Here is a 17849-nt window from a genome sequence, read left to right as displayed (position 1 = left end):
TTAAATCAAGTAACCTTAAAAATTTCTGTAAGGGAAACTAGAAAATTATAAAGAAAAGAACAAGAGGAAATAAAATCAATGAGAGTGCATGGTGTCCTCTGAAATAATTGCTCAAACAGCATTTATATGGGACTGCATTCCTGTGGTCTTATTCCCTTACCAGAAAAAGTGAGGTAATTCATCTCAAGCCAAACCCTCATTAATTTCAGTCTTCATTTGGATCCCCGGCCCATTGGGCCTCCATCACACACAGTGCAGTTTCAAAGTGAATAATGGCTGTATCTCCTGATTACAAGTCCAGATTGTAACAGTGATAATCAATAATAAAACTAATGTATTTGAAAAGTGCTTTGAAAAATGGAGAGACAGAGAAAAAGCGAGAGGAAAATGTTACAGTTTTGTTATAAAGGACTTTGGAATCACTGGCTGCTTAAGCACAATTTTGAATATAAGATTCTCAACCTTCAGTTAGCACCGTAAACTTAGCCAAGAGAAATTAAAGGCCCAAACTTATGACTAGATATCATGATAGAAAATGCAGGGATAAATATTGCCCGTGTCTATTTTCTATGTTGCCGATGAACAATAGGAAAGGAAATGGGCAAGAGCTCACAGCGAATTGAAGAATGATGGGTAACTCTATTGAAAGAAGAATGGATCATTTTTTCCTTTAAAAATCCATATCAAAACAGTTGTAGACATACTCCAAATTACTAAGTATTGTCATACCCCTTCTATTAAGCATCTTATTTATGTAACAAAAACATTTTTATATTAACTTTCATGCAAATAAATCACAAGTAGAAGTAGTAAATAGTTATTTTACTTGATATGAAACATATCACATTACTTTAAAAATGAATGACCTCAAATGTAATTTTAATTTGTGGCTACCACTAAAATAATGGGAGTTTATTATTCAACTATGTCTATGTTTATTATTATAGATGTATTATTATCCAAGAAGTTTAGGCTGGCATTTATTTTTAATTGCAATGGGCTTTACTTTGTGTTTTATAAATGTGATGGAATTCCTTTTACCCAACTTTCATCTTTTGTGCTTAGGACAGATGGGTAATAGCAATATCAGTGTTTTTGCTGATAAAACTTGATGGAAAATAAAGCTTTATATTCCTTCACCCAAGAATTAGACTAACATAACTTATGATTCTTCATTCTCCTTAATTCTGTTCCATTCTGCAACCCTTCACCCTGAGTTGTAGGATGGAGAAGCCCTGACCTGGAGAACTTACCTGCTGCATGCTAACGCCACAACTTCTTGGTTGCAAGGTAGCTAGGAGAATGATGGCCCAGAGAGGGCTGAGATACTCACAGCATGTACAAGTCCCAGTCTCACCAATCAGAGGCGTAACTCATTCACTCAGTTATTATTCATTTAACAAATATTTATGAATGTCCACCATATACCATGCAGGATTCTGGATCATCTATCTATCTATCTACCTATCATATGTCTATCAATCGGCCTGTATAAATGAACAAAGCATGTTCTGCCCTTTGTGATGCCTACATTCCAAGTAAAGAACCAAAAAACCAAAAAATCAATAATTAAGACATAATGATAAATGCTATGACAAAACATAAACAAGAATAAAGCAATGGATCCAGGAAACATTATGATGAGACATTTGTGTTGAAACCCAATAGATCAGTGGTTCTCAACCTTTCTAATGGCGCAACCCTTTAATACAGTTCCTCATGTTGTGGTGACCCCCCAACCATAAAACTATTTTCATTGCTACTTCATAACTGTAATTTTGCTATTAATGAATCGTAATGCAAATATCTGTGTTTTCCGATGGTCTTAGGCTCTACAGCAGTTCTCAACCTGTGAGCTGCTGCTCTCACCCTTTTACAGCACCTATGGGAGTGAAGTAATGCCATTACAAGCTGTTCAAAGACCCTTCTTTTTTCAGATTCTCAGAGACAATGGGACCCACAAAACGATCATTTCAATAGTCTCACACTAAAAACAAAATGTATGACACATAAGGATAGCCCTAACACCTACAAGAGTTACTTCGGCCAAATGATGAATGTGGACTCAAGTATGCTATATAATCTAGGTCTCCATTATTGTTGCCAGAAAACATTAGAAAAAAACAAGATTACATGGGTTCATCCTTGCAAGGATGCCAGCCAGCCTATGGTAGTTGTCAAGTGCTCACAACTTGAGCCAAATTGGGAGGAATCTCCTATGAAGTGCTCAGATGAGGTATCATGTTAGTCATTCTGGAGGAAATATACCCTGCCTCCTGGCTGGCTTGTGTTCTTGAGAAACTGAGAATGTCTAAGGGGGACAGCCTCTGTCATACAGTCCTGATTGATACTTCTTTGGACCCATGCAGCATAATTGCAACTTTTTACCATTTCACCTTTGAGCCTTGTTGTTATGAAACGTCAATGGAGGTGCCACCTTCACTCCCTCTTTTTTTTTTAAAAAAAATGTGTTTTATTGATTTCAGAGATAGGAACGTAGAGGGATAGAAGCATCAATGATGAGAAAGAATCATTGATTGGCAGCCTCCTGCATTCTGTAAAGACCACTCCACTTGACCACTTCAAAGGAAAGAGGCATTCACCACTTCTTGTTTTCCTAACAGTTTTTGCCAGAATCCTGCGGGCTCCTGAATCCCACAATGTCACCTTTGGCTCCTTTGTGACCCTGCGTTGTATGGCAACAGGCATCCCTGTCCCCACCATCACCTGGTTTGAAAATGGAAATGCCGTGAGTACTATCTATGTGGGGATTTGTCTGGGGAAGACTCACTGGTGGTGAATTTCAGTATATACCACATAGGGGGGTTGGCAAAAGTAGGTTTCCAGTTGAGTACCTGAAACATGGTTTATTCTTTATTATTTATTAATTGTCATATTATTTTCTATATACAAAAGTATAGAGCTACTTTTATCCATCCCTGTATTTGTAGTTACCCTGATCTCTGTCATTGCTCTCAGCTGCACCTCTCTTTTCAAATCCTTCCAATATTTTCATGCTAGAAGTCACTGCCATAGAAATTGAACACCATGGGCTTACATTCCTTGTATCATGGGATATATTATAGTAGAAAATCAAATTCTTTATGCCTTTGTGTAAAAGGGAAGTGTTAGCAATTCCTTACCACACAAGTAAAATAATTTTTACAAAACACCATTTAAGCCTGGCTGATGTGGCTCACATTGTTGAGCATCAACCTAGAGATCTGGAGGTCACAGTTTGATTCCTGGTCAGGGCACAATGCCAGGGTTGTGGGCTCGAACCCCAGGAGGGGGTGTGCAGGAAGCAGCTGATGAATGATTCCCTCGAATCTTTGATTTTTCCATCTATTTCTCCCTCTCCCTTCCTCTCTGGAATCAATAAAAACATATTTTTAAAAATTTATCACTTAGAATCAGTTCATTGCTAGAATATACTCATTCATTCTTCCCCCATTTCCTAACTGCTATTTATGACTCGAACACATTTGGGGTAGGAAGGGAGGAGCAGTCATTAGGATGGAAACTGTCTAATTTAACTGTCTTTCAAGTCTGCTTTACAACTCTGTGCCTGACAAGTGTTTAAAACTGACTCTTCAGAAATCAGGGAATACTCATGATGATGCCAGTGATGCACTTCCCTCAAGATCACTATCTCCCTTTCATTCCCCAATTTGTTAGTTGATGGGGAGTCTCTCTGAAGGTCCTTTTGAAAGATTTGAAAATAACTCCAACTCAGATCTTCTACAAACCTCTGGGTCCAGACCATTGAACAGAGCTACTACCTCTTTGCTCCCTCCATTGAAACTGCTAGGTAGCCTGACTCTGCTTCTTAGATTTTATAAATGGGAATGAGACACCTGTCTGCTGTGTCAAGAAACTGCATGTGTGTCAGGGTCCCCAATATCACCTTCAAGTTTGATGATTCACTAAAAAGACAGAACCCAGAGAAGCTGTTACACTTTTGGTTCTAGTTTATTACAGTGAAAGGAATCAGGCTAAAATCAGTAAATTAATCAGTTGTCCTCTCCCAGTGAAGTTGCATGGAGAGTGCTTAATGGTCCAAGCAGTGATGTATGACAACATGTACAAATTATACCAGGGAAGCTCACTCAAATCTTGGTGTGCAGTTTTTACTGAGGCTTAGTTATGGAGGAATGGAGGGCTAACATGACTGATTTTAACTAATCTCCAGCTCTCCAAAGGTTGAACTGATAAAGCATGACCTGAGGTCCTCGGTGAACAATTTACATTGTTAACATGAACTATCTGGCTTGGTCCCAGGTCTCAGGTATACAAAAACATGCTTATCAGACAGGATATTCCAAGGGATATGGTTATCTCTCAGGAGCCAGTCAAAGGCCAGTTTTTTCTTTCTACTGTGCAGGGTTTGAGCAATCAAGCCCATTGATTAATCCTTTACTACACAACAGGGGACATATATCAACTCTCTAGGTGGTCCTATTGAGGACCCTCTTTCATGCCTCAAGGAGATGGAGTGGGGATGGCTCTCAATATAGCTGAACAACTAAAACCTTGATCACTCATCTAAGGGATTCTCAGCTATTTTCATGTTCATGTTTTGAGGCATAGTCTCTGTCCAACTTTTTGGTGTCTTGGCCACAGTGTCCATATATTATCATATTACAATATATTAATGATAGCATTTTAAAGCCAAATGAATGTTCCAAATGAGGGGTGGAGGCTGAAAAAGGAGAGGAAAGAAAAGGGAAGAAGTAGGCCACTGGATATGAAAAAAAATAAAAAGAAGAAGAAGAAGAAGCCGAAAAGGGGAGAGACGTGTGTGGAACACGGTTGGTGAATGAAATTTGTTTGGGTGGATGTTGTAAATCAGAAAAAAGATTGCACATTCTAAGGCCTCCCCATCTAATGAAGAATGCCATCTTGCCTATAGCACCCTCTAAAGCTTATAATTCATTTACTATTTTTATTTTCACTATTGTTTCTGTTGAAGGGCCTTTTATTTTCCTTTTCTGATGCTTGAGAAAAACCCACCTTTCTCATAATTTGTTATTAAAATTGGTTCATCTTATCTAATTGTCTACCATGAACCTTATTCACAATTAAGTGAATAAATGGATGACATTTTATAAGCATGTAACTTTAAGTATGCTGGAGTAAGAATGAGGTTGGGAGTTAGAAGACCTAAGTTGTAAATGCTCCTCTCCAGTTAATAAAATTTTAGGGGAGTCCATTTACCTCTGAGACTCACACATTTTCCCATGTCTATAATGACAGAGATGTCAAGTGTCTGGAGAAGGTGATCTTCAATATGACATCAGAGCTAACAGTCTCTAATTTTGCTAAATTATAATAAAGTAATTCATAGTCCTGTTCTTCTTTAGCTCTCCAATTAAATCTTGTATCATTTAAAATTTGAATCTTATTTGGCAGTACGTTTTGTGGCTTTTCCATGGAGGCTGTTATAGTTGTGTTAAGCATCTCAAGTTCTAAAGACATGGTGAAAGAAAACTGGGGGGCTGACAACATGACTTTACTTATTTGTCTTACTCCCTGGAAACAGTAGTAAAGAAAAGCTATATGTTTTTAAAACAACCCAGAGTTTTCAAAAGGCTCTATTAGTTTAGAACTGGGCAATGTATGATTCTATCTGTTGGAGTTGAGAGTAATAAAAAAGTCAGATGGTTTGAGTTAGTTTTCGTCTTATTGAGACCCCAACTTAACCCTTTAAGATGTGATTCACAAAAAGCAAAAGGCTAAATAGACCCATTGCCCCAGATTCTAAAACAGAAATACAACAACCTAACAGTGACTCTCTCCCAGGAAGAAAGCAAAGTACATCTGTAGTACATCTGTCAGAGAGAAGTGTTGCTCTTACAGCCAAGCTTTATCCTTGGTGATATGCTCCAAATTCAAACGAAATTGAGATGACTGCCTGTGCTGATGCAAATCACAGGAAACGGAGACAATTTCAGGCATTAAACGTGGTACAAGTAGCAAACCAGAAAGTCTGTTAAGGATAACAGGACAGAGCTCACAGCCCTGTTATCATTTTGGGTGGACTGAATGAAGATGAATGCAGACCTGGGAGCTAGTAGGCACGGAATAAATAAAACAGAGTTTGAATTGTGGCTCTTTCCTAACTACAAGTTAGTGAACTAACTTCACTAACAAACTACTATGTACAACAGGTCCTCTAGGAGATGTGGATGCTCCTTTTCTCTCCCTCAGTGAACACACCAATAAACTAACACTCCAAACAATTATAGCCGAAACAAGAAAAAGGCAGCAACATACCCCAAAGTGTTCGTGAATTATTTCGCTTTCTTCCTGTGGATATGGCATTTATTTTTCATGAAAATTTGTACTCTTAGATGAACTTCAGAGTGAGCTGTAATGTTGCTCTTGTTTTACAACATTAGAAATAGTAGTTGGATGTGGAGAAGCAGAGCTTTTCTAAAAGAAAATATCCTTATATTGTGATAACCAGATTTATTTCAAGTTATACCTATAGTAATATCTATTATTTTGTCATTTAATAAAAAATGTAGAAAAGTTGCATGCTCCTTTGCTTTGTTCAATAAATATAGTTCCTAAATTATTTTAAAAGTTGAACCATTTTAATTTATTAGAAGAATGTTATCAAATTGCCAAATCATCTGCATTGAATTGTGTTTGTAAATTTTCTTAAAGGGAGGCTCACCTATATTTTACACATGTTTTTTAAGAGGCAGAATGTTAGGTTCAATGTACATGATCTTTGAAGTCATCTTATCCTATTAGCTGTGTAACTCAAAATAACGACATATATATCATTTTTTGTGTGTGGAATATTTTAGCAACTAGATTAAAAGAGGCCAATGTTTATGGCTATGCTGATCAGAAGCAATATGGACATTTTTCTCAGTCTATTATTCCTTTTTCTATGATGCACAGATAGGCATTATTACAAATCCCTGAACCTCTATCCCCTGGACCACACCTAGCAGCTCAGTGAGTTAAACCCAGATAGCTGGTACTATTTTCAGGACAAGGCCAGTGAGACCAGAATACCTTGCAAAGGTCTTCCTATGCTAAATTCAAAGCATGAAGAAGTTAAGAGATTATCCAGCACTTGGACACTCAAATTCGTAAGAAGTTACACATCTGAGAAGTGGATAGATGATCTCAAAACAGCATAATGCATAATGACATATTTAAAATATCCCACAGGTCTTCTATAACACCTTGCCACCTTGCAAAATGGGTGGGGAACATCCAGCCTGTGGGCCATACAAGGTCTGCAAAATCATTTCGTCTGGCCTTGCTAAGGCATTAGGGAGAATAAATGAAATGTTTGAACAAATAAGCAGGCTAATGTTTAAGTTGATAATTTTGTATGGCCCCAAAATGATGTCGTAAATAACGAAATGGACCTTGGCAGAAAAAGAGGTTCCCCACCCGCTCTATAAGGTTTCCCATCCATTTTCTCAGGTGTGAACCACTATGCCTACTCAATAAAGCTTCCTGTTTGCCTTCTTTTGAGAAAGTGAACACCACACACTGAGCAGAGAGCTGTTTACCCAGTTCCTTCATGTCAGCATGCATGGGTGACTTGGAGAAAATAATGTATTTACTTAAACACCAGGTATAGTCACCTCAGTGAAGATCTTGGTTTTGCCTAGGCAAACCTTGGTGAACACTCACAGTAAAAATCTGAACTCACCCCTTTGATCTTTTAAACCTGAAGGGTAGAAAGATCAAAATGGAGGGCAGAGGGTTGTTTATGTTTTTAGGTCATCAAAAACACTAAACTGTTGGTCAGGATGATCCATGAAGGAAGAAAAACAAATTCAAACTATGACTAACAAGGCCCGCTGTGCATGAGTCACAAACTGGATCAACTGGGCCTCTGCAAACAGGAGGCAAAGCATTTAGGAGCCACAACATGATCAAGCAAGGAGCCCCGTAACTCCACTTATTCGCTGAACTGTTTCAATAACTGGATGAAATCCAGAAGAGAGGTCAGGCAGTTTAAAAATCGCTTATTTTCCCTACCAAGAATGTTTTCAGTGACCTTTGAGGAGATGTTAAAAAAGACTTTCTTAGGTGTGAACATGAAAATAGTTGGAGTTAAGCCAGCAACAGGGCGGGGGTGGGGGGGAGGCGACGGGGGGGGGGGGGGGGGGGGGGGACGGGGGGGACGGGGGGGGGAGGGAGGAAATTACTATTTCAGAGTTGTTTCCAAGGCATTGTACTTCTTGAAAGAAAAGACTAGTTTTGCAGAGGAAGGTAACTTTCTACAGATTTCACTTCTACAAACTATAAAGGGATTATATTTATAGACAAGACAACCTTGTAGCATACAGCATGGTGATTGAGCACAGAGGTCTTCAGCTTTTCTCTCATTGTTGCTTTTTATTAAAATATAGGGAGCCTACCCCCCACTTTTATAATTGAAAACAAAACAAAATTTATGGAGAGACCAAAAATGTAATTCAAATTGTTCAGTCCTTTTGATCTAACTTGGACACTCAAATTCATAAGAAGTTATACTTCTGATAAGTACAACAATGAATTTTATTTTAAGTCCCAAGTGAGTATATGTCTCTTAAAGATATTTTTCTCTCTACCTTGTTAATTTCTCATAGAATCCAGTCTGCTTATCTGGGGAAAATGCCACAATACTTGATCTGACCTAGGAAGTTTCCCCAGTTAAGGTAAATTGATGTTCACATAACTAATTTTATTATAAGGATGGACTCTAGTAATGCAAGCAGAGAATAGCAAAGACAAAGAAGCTAACAGGGCAAACTTCACTGCCTGATTGCTACAGAGAGTGATTGGTTCCAGGGCCAGCCAGCCACCCAGCTGCAGAAGGAAGAAAGCTGGCTTCAACCCAGGGCTTCCAACCCCCTTGCTATCGTCTATAACTCTCCCTCAGGCAAAACAGCAAAATAACTGGCTCCAAATTTCTCATTCCCAGCCTCATTCCCTACTACTGGGCAGAGAAGTCCTTGGAACCCATCTCCACCCTCCAATATAATGTCAAGGCAAATCAAAGCCTTAGTTGTTATGGCATTCCCCCTCACATAAGCAGTGATGACTTAAAAAAAAAGTATTAAAAAAAATGGCAGAGCTGGAAAAAAAAAAAAGTGTAAATCACCATTTTTTTTTTTAATGCCACCACCTAAACAATGACATTCAAGTCAGATATTTGTTTTGTTCATGGTTGGTTGATCTGTGGAGATCACTGCTGTTACTGTTCTTATTTTCTAATGACTCTTCATTTGTTCTCATTTGGAGGACTAGGGAAGGCACTATAAGAGTGAGGAAAAGCACAGGATTTTGGGTCAGATTAGCGTACAAATTCTAACTCTGCACTGGGCAGTGACAACCACAGAGTTGGAATGATGATGAATAATAAATAAGCATGTATGTATATTAACCTGACAATTATGTGAAATACTGAATTGATAGCCTGCCTCTTCCAGGATATTTGATTTTCTGATGTAAGAAGTATGGCATGATGTATGTCATGCCTCAGAAACAGAATCCGCTGCACAAACATTCTTTTGGGTAACCATCCAACTATCCAATGTATATGTGTGGGGAACTGAACAGAAGTTATGGGAAAATAAGACCAAAAGTATACAACCTCTCATTCTTAATTATCTCTTATCTTCAAAAGATAGAGAGTGTATCTTGGGAAATCCACACTGCCTATCTTTCCTTAATTACATTAGTTATCTATTGCTGTATCACAACCATCCAAAGCTCGGTGGCTTAAAACAATAACCATGAATGCTCAGGAATCTATGAGTCAACTGGGTAGTTTCGTTCATTTGAATCAGGACTGCTTGATCTTGGTCTAGAATAGCTTTATCATATACTAGTAGGCAGTTATTGTTGGCTCCACTCTGGAACAGTGGGAATAACTGGGCTCTATCTACCTCATCCTCTAGCAGGCTATCTCTGGCTTGTTCACAGAAGGTCACAGGATCCAAGAGCAACAAGACAGCAAAAATAGTGTGCAAGAACTTGACAAATCTCTGTGTCCTTTTAAATCATGTCACAAGGCCAACCTATACTAGAAGATGCTTCCTTTTGAGGGAAAAGCTACAGTCACATTACAAGGTCATGGACATACAGACAGAAAAGACTGTATTTTTGCAACCTACTAGATGCCTTTTGATCATAATCCTAATCCATTTTCTTTCAAGTCTACTGATACAGAAAGTTAGGAAATCTTTTACCTAATTCTATGTGTGTTTTTTTCTCCCTACTCCAACAGGTTTCTTCTGGGTCCATTCAAGAAAGTGTGAAAGACCGAGTGATTGACTCAAGACTGCAGCTGTTTATCACCAAGCCTGGGCTCTACACATGCATAGCTACTAATAAGCATGGAGATAAATTCACTACTTCAAAGGCTGCAGCCACTGTCAGTATAGGAGGTAAGGTGGGTTTTTGCAATTGCTTGCTCCAGGAGGGGAGAAGAGTTAGCTTTATTCCACAAATATCTCATATTGGGAAAATATTTTTATATATATTTTACTCCAGTCACCTTTAGCTTATTTTATCCTTCATGTGGACACCCCATAATTATTGATTTTGCTGATTTATTGCCTCAAAAACTTTATCCTCAGATACCTACTCAAGTGATGGGTAACAGCTTTCAAAAGCTTCCTTCCTTCCTTCCTTCCTTCCTCCCTCCCTCCCTTTCTTCCTCCCTTCCTTCCTTCCTTCCTTCCTTCCTTCCTTCCTTCCTTCCTTCCTTCCTTCCCTCCCCTCTATTTGTCCCTTTCCCCCTTTTCTCTTTTCCTTTCATTTTTTATCTTTCCTTTTCCACCTTTTCTCTCCTTTCCCTTCTCTCTCTTTTTTCCCTTCCTCCTCTTTTTTCTTTTGGGTTTATCAAACTTTCCAAGACTCTCACAGAGTAAGTTGGAGGTATTTACCATGGTTGTGACAATTTCTTCATGGCTATTTCTGGAGGGCAATTTTGCTTAGGAGTATGTGACTTTCCCTTTCCTGTTTCATGTAAGTGATAGCAGGACTTACAGGTGTTCCAAGGAAAAGATACATAGAGTTCTGGGATACTTGTGTTGGGTTTTGAATGTTTATTTTTAAAATTTAAATGTCCCAAAGGCCCCTGAGAACATCTGTGGAATCTCTAGAGATGAAAATAATCCCTGTATCAGGAAATTCCCAGCATGTTATATTCATAGCATGTCCAATACACAGGGGTCAGCAGAAAGATGCTTGTGCGCACATGTAATTCAAGCATTGGTAGAACCTGTGCCCAGTGCCAGGTTTCCAGAGCCTGGAATTGCTTACTACAGTGCCACTTCTTTGATCTGCCCTGATGGAGAAATTTCTAATAATGCTTGTCATGTTTAATATGAGGCGAACAGAGACCATGGAAAAATATAAAGGGAGCATTGGGCAAAGCTGGACCTCTGAGGCATACCCATGAAAGTAAGATTCTAAAACTAAGATCTCCAGGAATATATGTGCCTATGTTGTCTTGAGACATCATATCAGTTATTCTAAAATTTCTACTGAAGGAAAACATTTCTCCCAGAAAAAAATGTGTGAGAATCCTAAAAGCAAATTCAACTCAACAAATAAAAAAAGGATTATTGGTTACATAGCACTTTGTTGTTTATAAAGTACTTTTATGTGCAGTTATTACATACACTGGATTCAGGTCATTGTGTTATGTAAAGGATACAGGCTTAATTAACAAATGAGATAATTAACAAGGGAGTGTCTGACTTTCAGGGACTTTAAATCCAGAAAGGAAGTCAATCAGTCATATTTCGGATGGCAGAGACTATGTTCTATGGCAGATGCATAAACAGTGAAAAGCAGAAAAAGAAAGGTTGTGCTTAAAGGAATGGAGCAGGAGAAAAGAGTATGAGATGAAAAAGTAGAAGTGTATTCAGAAAACAGCAAGTCTAGAGCATGATGGGGACAGAGAGTGATGAGAAGAGCGGAAAGAAATGTTTGAAATGTGGACTCCAGCCGGGTTATGAAGAGTCTAACTAGGATGAATGTATTCTTCAATCAGTGGAAGTCATTTAATTATTTCAGAGGGGACAAGCGATATGGTCTTATATTTATATCCTTTATCAAATTAACAAATGTTAGGCTCAGTGGAAGAGCGTCGGCCTGCAGACTGAATGGTCCAGGGTTCAATTCTGGACAAAGGCACATGCTTGGTAGCAGGCCTGATCCCCAGTGGGGGCAGGGATGCAGGAGGCAGCCAATCAATGATTCTCTCTCATCATTGATGTTTCAATCTCTCTTTCCCTCACCCTTTCTCTCTGAAATCAATAAAATATTTTTAAAAATAAATGTTGGTTGTCAGAAGTTTGGCAGGCAAGGCAAGAAGGAGTCTATTCTAGGAGTCTAGAAAACTCATAAATGTCCAAACAACAACAGTAGCAATTGGTACAGATAGAAGAGAAGAGATGCATAGGACCGAGCAGGATAGAAATGATGAGATTTAAAAGTGTTTGAATGTGGTAGCGGAATAAGTTAAGATGTGTCTGAGATTTTGAGAAAGGTGTCTAGACAAATAATGATCAATAAAAACAAAACAAAACAAGAACATGAGATAAAATAATTAAAATTTTGATGCCTTTAAATTATTTGATATCATTTTAGTTTCATTATGTTACATTTTTTTATATTTCATCAAGATCCAATGTTTAAAAAAATCTCTGTGTGTGTGTGTGTGTGTGTGTGTGTGTGTGTGTGTGTGTGTAGAGGTGGAGAGTGAGCTGGGGGGAGGGCAGGGAGAAAAAGAAAATGAACTGATCTAATCTAGTTAAATTTACACTTCCTCTGGGCAGAAAAGAAGAAATAATATTGTTAATCTTAAGAGAGTCTCATTTCAGGAAGTTATTAAGTCATTCAAAGGTCGATTCCCTGCCAGGATTCTTCCTGCCTTTCCTCTTTCCATCCCTTCCCTAGATGGCATGGCAGAAAGAGACTTAAATTTATGCAGTGGTATCCTCTGGGCCCCCTGGTCTCCAGTGATCTCGTTTCTGGGCTTGGTTAGAATCCAGAAGACCTCCCTGGCTAGCTCAGCCCCTTTGAGGTTCCTCCTGTAGCAGCACAGCCCTCTGCATCTCAGTCAAATTCTTTAAGCCCCTCTCTAGAGGCTCTGCAAGTAGGTCACCCTGCCTCTCCCTACTATGGAAGGCCTGCTGAATTCCAACCCAGCCCTTCTTATCCCTCATGGGGCCTGATGCAACTTCTGAATCACTTGCAAATAACACAAAATCCAAGAGCGATTCAGACCTACCAACTTAGCCCTGCTCTCTACCCAACCATGTCATGTTACCATTTTTACACTAATGTGACCATCCCTTGTCAGGGTAAGAGACCCTTATAAGATTTTATGTTTCTAGCTTGCCAAATCAAACATAAGAAAATTCCCTAGGCTTTTGGCTTTTTCCTCAATTTATCAATATATATATCTCTTCTAGGATATTGGTCCAGAAAATAGAAATCTATAAAATGTGTATCTGAATTCTTAATTTCCTTATTTCCCTCCTTTTCATAATATACCAAGTTGGAGGGAATTGTCACAAACTCCCCCTTGGAAAAGTGTAGCAACTTTCAGAGCCTACCCATAATAAGTACACAGAAGGTAGTGACATGACCAATAAGAAGAATCTAATAAAATGGGTATATTTGCCCTGAAAAGTCAGATTCCTCACATGGACATGATTTCTTGATGATAAAAGAACTATAGAGCATGGCTGTCATCACATCATCTAAAACAACATTTCCCCTTCATCCCTATCCCACCCCAAATGAGAACCTGATTCAATTCCATTAGTAAATAGAACATACCAGCAGATTAAGCTGTAATCTCCCTCTCCCTAACCCCTATATCCCCCCCACTAATATATATATATATTTTCCCCCCTGACAGTAGAAAGAACCCTAAGGTATGGACAGGCAGCATAGAAAGGCAATATCCCAGGGTGCAGGGAAGAGTGATCAATGTTGATATTAGACCAGAGAGAGGATAGGAGCAATCAGCAACAGCAGCCTTGGAAAAATAGCACTAGGATATGTGTGGGTAAAGGAATGGTGGGAGCAACTCATGGATTGGCACATAGCAGCGAGAGGGCTTGAGATATGCTGCAGCAGCAAAGTTGAATGCAGGTGAGGAGCAGTGACCTCTGTAAGGGCAAGGGAACCAGCAATGTCCTGACTTTAGTCAATGAGTCTGAAAATGCATGTTGAGCAAGTGTTAGGTACTACACTTGAATCAATAAATTTTAATCCTGCACATGGGGGAAAAAGTTACCAAGAAGAAGGAAAGAGGAACTCCCTCCAGTTGCTAACTCATAAAAATATACAAGGCCTTTTGTTCAGCCTCTGATCTGTTTTCCCTGTGGATCTCACTGACTATAAGGAGATTTTAAGCTCCTCTACTTTTCCTAGTATTTCCCCAGGAAGATCCAGTGAAGATGTCTCAATGGCACAATGGAATAAGACCTCTGAACACCATGAGACACCTGCCATTTTCTCTTCATCACTTTGACTTTTTCTTTTTAGTTAAACCTGCTAGATGTTTCATGAAGTCCTTCTGCCATCATTGAGGAAATTACCTTCTAACTCTGCAGTGCTCCCTGGACCAATGTTCTACAGAAGTGAGGCCACTATGGTGAAAGGAATCTGTTGAGTCACTCTAACTCAAAACTATTTCAAAGAGCCTTGGTCTTATGCTCTCCAGATATTCCAGAGCTTGGCTGTGGCACCTGCTTTCTCTATTTCTTTTTCAGGTCACTTTCTCCTTTTGGCCTCTGCTGGGGCTGGCCAGAGAACCAGAGCCTGGTGTCAGATATGGTGCCACCCTTTGACATTCTGGCAATGCTTCCTTACCTCAAACTTCTTTCTCTTATTTCAGTCAACCCCATCCTCCCTTTGTGTTCTGTAGTCAACAGCCCCTTTGTCACATTCTTTGTGTCTCACTTTGAAGCTTTTTCTCCATCTGTTTATTTACTCATCCTGGCGGGGAAAACTGGAAATGGAAAAATCTGGTCTAGTGCTTCAGATTAAGTTTAATGATACTTCTACCGTTTAAGGACAAGAAAAGAAAAAAAAAAATCAGCACTTATTTTCCCCAAACTCTTCCATGTGTTTGCCCAAATCCTTATGCATTGTTTAAGAAATATGATATACTTCTTTCTGACTCATTTACATTTGTTATTAGTCATCAAAAGGAGTCAGAAACACTTTTGGAACCTCTCCCTATGAACCAGGAAGTTGCATTTCCCCTCCAGTCACAAATCCAAAAGGTTCAAATCACAGGATAGTTGGCAAGATGCCTTCTCTTTGTCATCAGAATCCTGGGCCTTATGGCAGAGACCCAAACTCATTTTAGTAGGCCAGCATTATTCTGATATGAAAGCCAGATAAGGACACTAGAAGGAAAGAAAACTTCAGACCACTACCCCCAATAAATACAGATGCAAAATTTCTAAACAAAACATCAGTAAACTGAATAGCACATTAAAAGGAGCATGCACCATGATCAAGTGAGATTTATCCCAGGGATGCAAAGCAATAAATGTGATATGCCACATTAATAGAATGAGAGATAAAAATTATATCGTTATCTCAATAGATACAGAAAAGGCATTCAACAAAATACAATATGTTTTCATGATAAAAATTCTCAACAAATTGGGTATAGGAGGATCATACCTCAACACAAAATGGACCATATATGACAAACCCACAACCATCATCATACTCAACAATGAAAGATTGAAATCTTTTCCATCAGGACGAAAAAGACAATATAGGTGGCAACCTCATTGACAATGTTTTTTTCAACAATTTTTAAAAATATGACACCAAAAGCACAAGCAACAAAAGCAAAACAAGTAAGTAGCACTATTTTAAATTAACAAGCTTATGCACAGCAAAAGAAACCATCAAAATGAAAAGGCAACATATGAAATGGGAGAAAATACTTGCAAATCATATATCTGGTAAGAAGTTAATATCCAAAATTTGTTTTTAAAAACCCTCATTCAAATTTAAAAAAGTAAAAATACAAACAACATGATTTAAAAATGAACAGAGGATCTGAATAGACATATTTTTCAAAAGAGACAATGAAATATCACCTCATACCCATTAGAATGCCCATAAAAAAGACAAGTATTAAAACATGTTGGCAAGGATGTGGAAAATACGGGACTTCTTGAGCACTGTTGGTAGAATGCAAATTGATTCACCAGTAAGAAAACTAAAGAAATTAAAAATAAACTGCTATATAACCCAGCAATCCCACTTCTGTATTTATATCTAAGGAAACAAGAGAAAATGAAAACAGGATATTGAAGAGATACTTGCACTCTCATTTTCTTTGCAGCATTATTCACAATAGCCAAGATAGGAAAACAACCTAAGTGTCTATCAGCAAACAAATGCATAAAGAAGACGTGGTGAATATACACAATGGATTATTATTCCCTGCCATTTCATGGTGGCTTTATAAGTTTGCATTTTTTTCTTAAATTTTACTTTTCAATCACAATTTAGATTCAATATTATTTTGTACTAGTTTCATTTATACAGCAGAGTGATTAGACAATCATACTTTACTGTTTCTCCCAATATTTTCAGTACCCACCTGGCTATCTGGTTTCATATTGATTAGAAGTGTTTTGTTTTTGTCTTTAGTAAAGGGGGAAAGCAAGAAGGAGTAACAGCCAGTAGCCACAATGATTGCTACCAGCTGTTCCGCAGTTAGGCATAAGAGCTAAGCACTCTTTATAATCAGGCAGCTTGCTTATATTAGAGTCACTGTATGTTTTAGAAGAGAGCCAAAGTTTTACTGACTTCCCAGATAATTTAAAAAATACTACAAATATTGATGACTTATGGAAATTTTTGGAATTTAAAATATCTTGTTTTGAGATAAAAGCACTTGTTTATGATTGCAAGGTTCTTGGACCTCTTTCCTACTCCCCATCCTCCCTCCAAAGAAAATATGAGAAATTTCCGTAAGAAATGCATGGAAGCCCAGAATATGAGGGCATCCTCCAATTTTCTTAATATTCTTGAGACAACAATGCACCCTTAATTAATTATATTTTCCCTTTCTTACTTGTCCTTGAAATAGAAGCATATCTAAGCTTATTATTTCCTCCCAAGTACTATGCCTGGATTCTCCTTAGCATTGGCACATATCCATCATATTGAGTTCTCCCTTTTACATCTTAAATTAAGGGCTCTTTCATATACATAACCTTGGCCTCCTCAAGTTTCAACAGGTTTCCCTGCTCAGCTGCTCTCAGAATCTGCCTTACCTCTCTAAATTACATACCATTTCTCTGGAAGAATTTCCTCATGTCTCCTTCCACCTGTTCGATCTGTGCAGTGGCAGAATTGGCATGAGGTTTTGGGTCATAGTGGTGCCATATGTAGGATGATTTCTGAGCCTCATCATCAGACTCATTTAATAAATATCCCATAAAGACAAGACTTACACCCTCAAGGTTACAAAAGCCTCATAGTCATCAACCCTCACAAATGCCTAACAGATGATTAGAAACACAAATCTCTTGAGTTTACAAGGTTTTTCAAGAGGACAGACTTCTCAGAAGAATTCATTTTATTTTTTAAATACATTTTTATTGATTTCAGAGAGGAAGAGAGAAGAAGAGAAAAACATCAATGATAGAGATTTATTCATCAGCTGACACCTGCATGACCCCTATTGGGGATTGAGCCCACATCCCCAGAATGTGCCCTGACAGAAAATCCAGCCATGATCTCTTGGTTCATAGGTCAATGCTCAACCACTAAACCACACCAACTGGGCAGAAACTCAGCAAAAGAAGAATACCCAA

General features: G+C 38.4%; 1 protein-coding gene across 1 annotated transcript in view; it reads left to right on the top strand.

The window, feature by feature from the left end:
- Window positions 1-17849, top strand: part of MUSK (muscle associated receptor tyrosine kinase) — a 63841-nt gene that overhangs the window by 29658 nt on the left and 16334 nt on the right. The window contains 3 exon segments of the mRNA XM_084899289.1: window positions 2625-2749; window positions 10253-10413; window positions 10415-10417. Coding sequence (XP_084755415.1) covers window positions 2625-2749; window positions 10253-10413; window positions 10415-10417 — 289 coding nt within the window.

Source organism: Pipistrellus hanaki, assembly GCF_964339955.1.
Source record: "Pipistrellus hanaki genome assembly, chromosome: 11".
NCBI lineage: Eukaryota > Metazoa > Chordata > Mammalia > Chiroptera > Vespertilionidae > Pipistrellus > Pipistrellus hanaki.
Note: the sequence above shows the minus strand (reverse complement) of the source record. Positions and strands in the feature narration are given on the sequence as shown.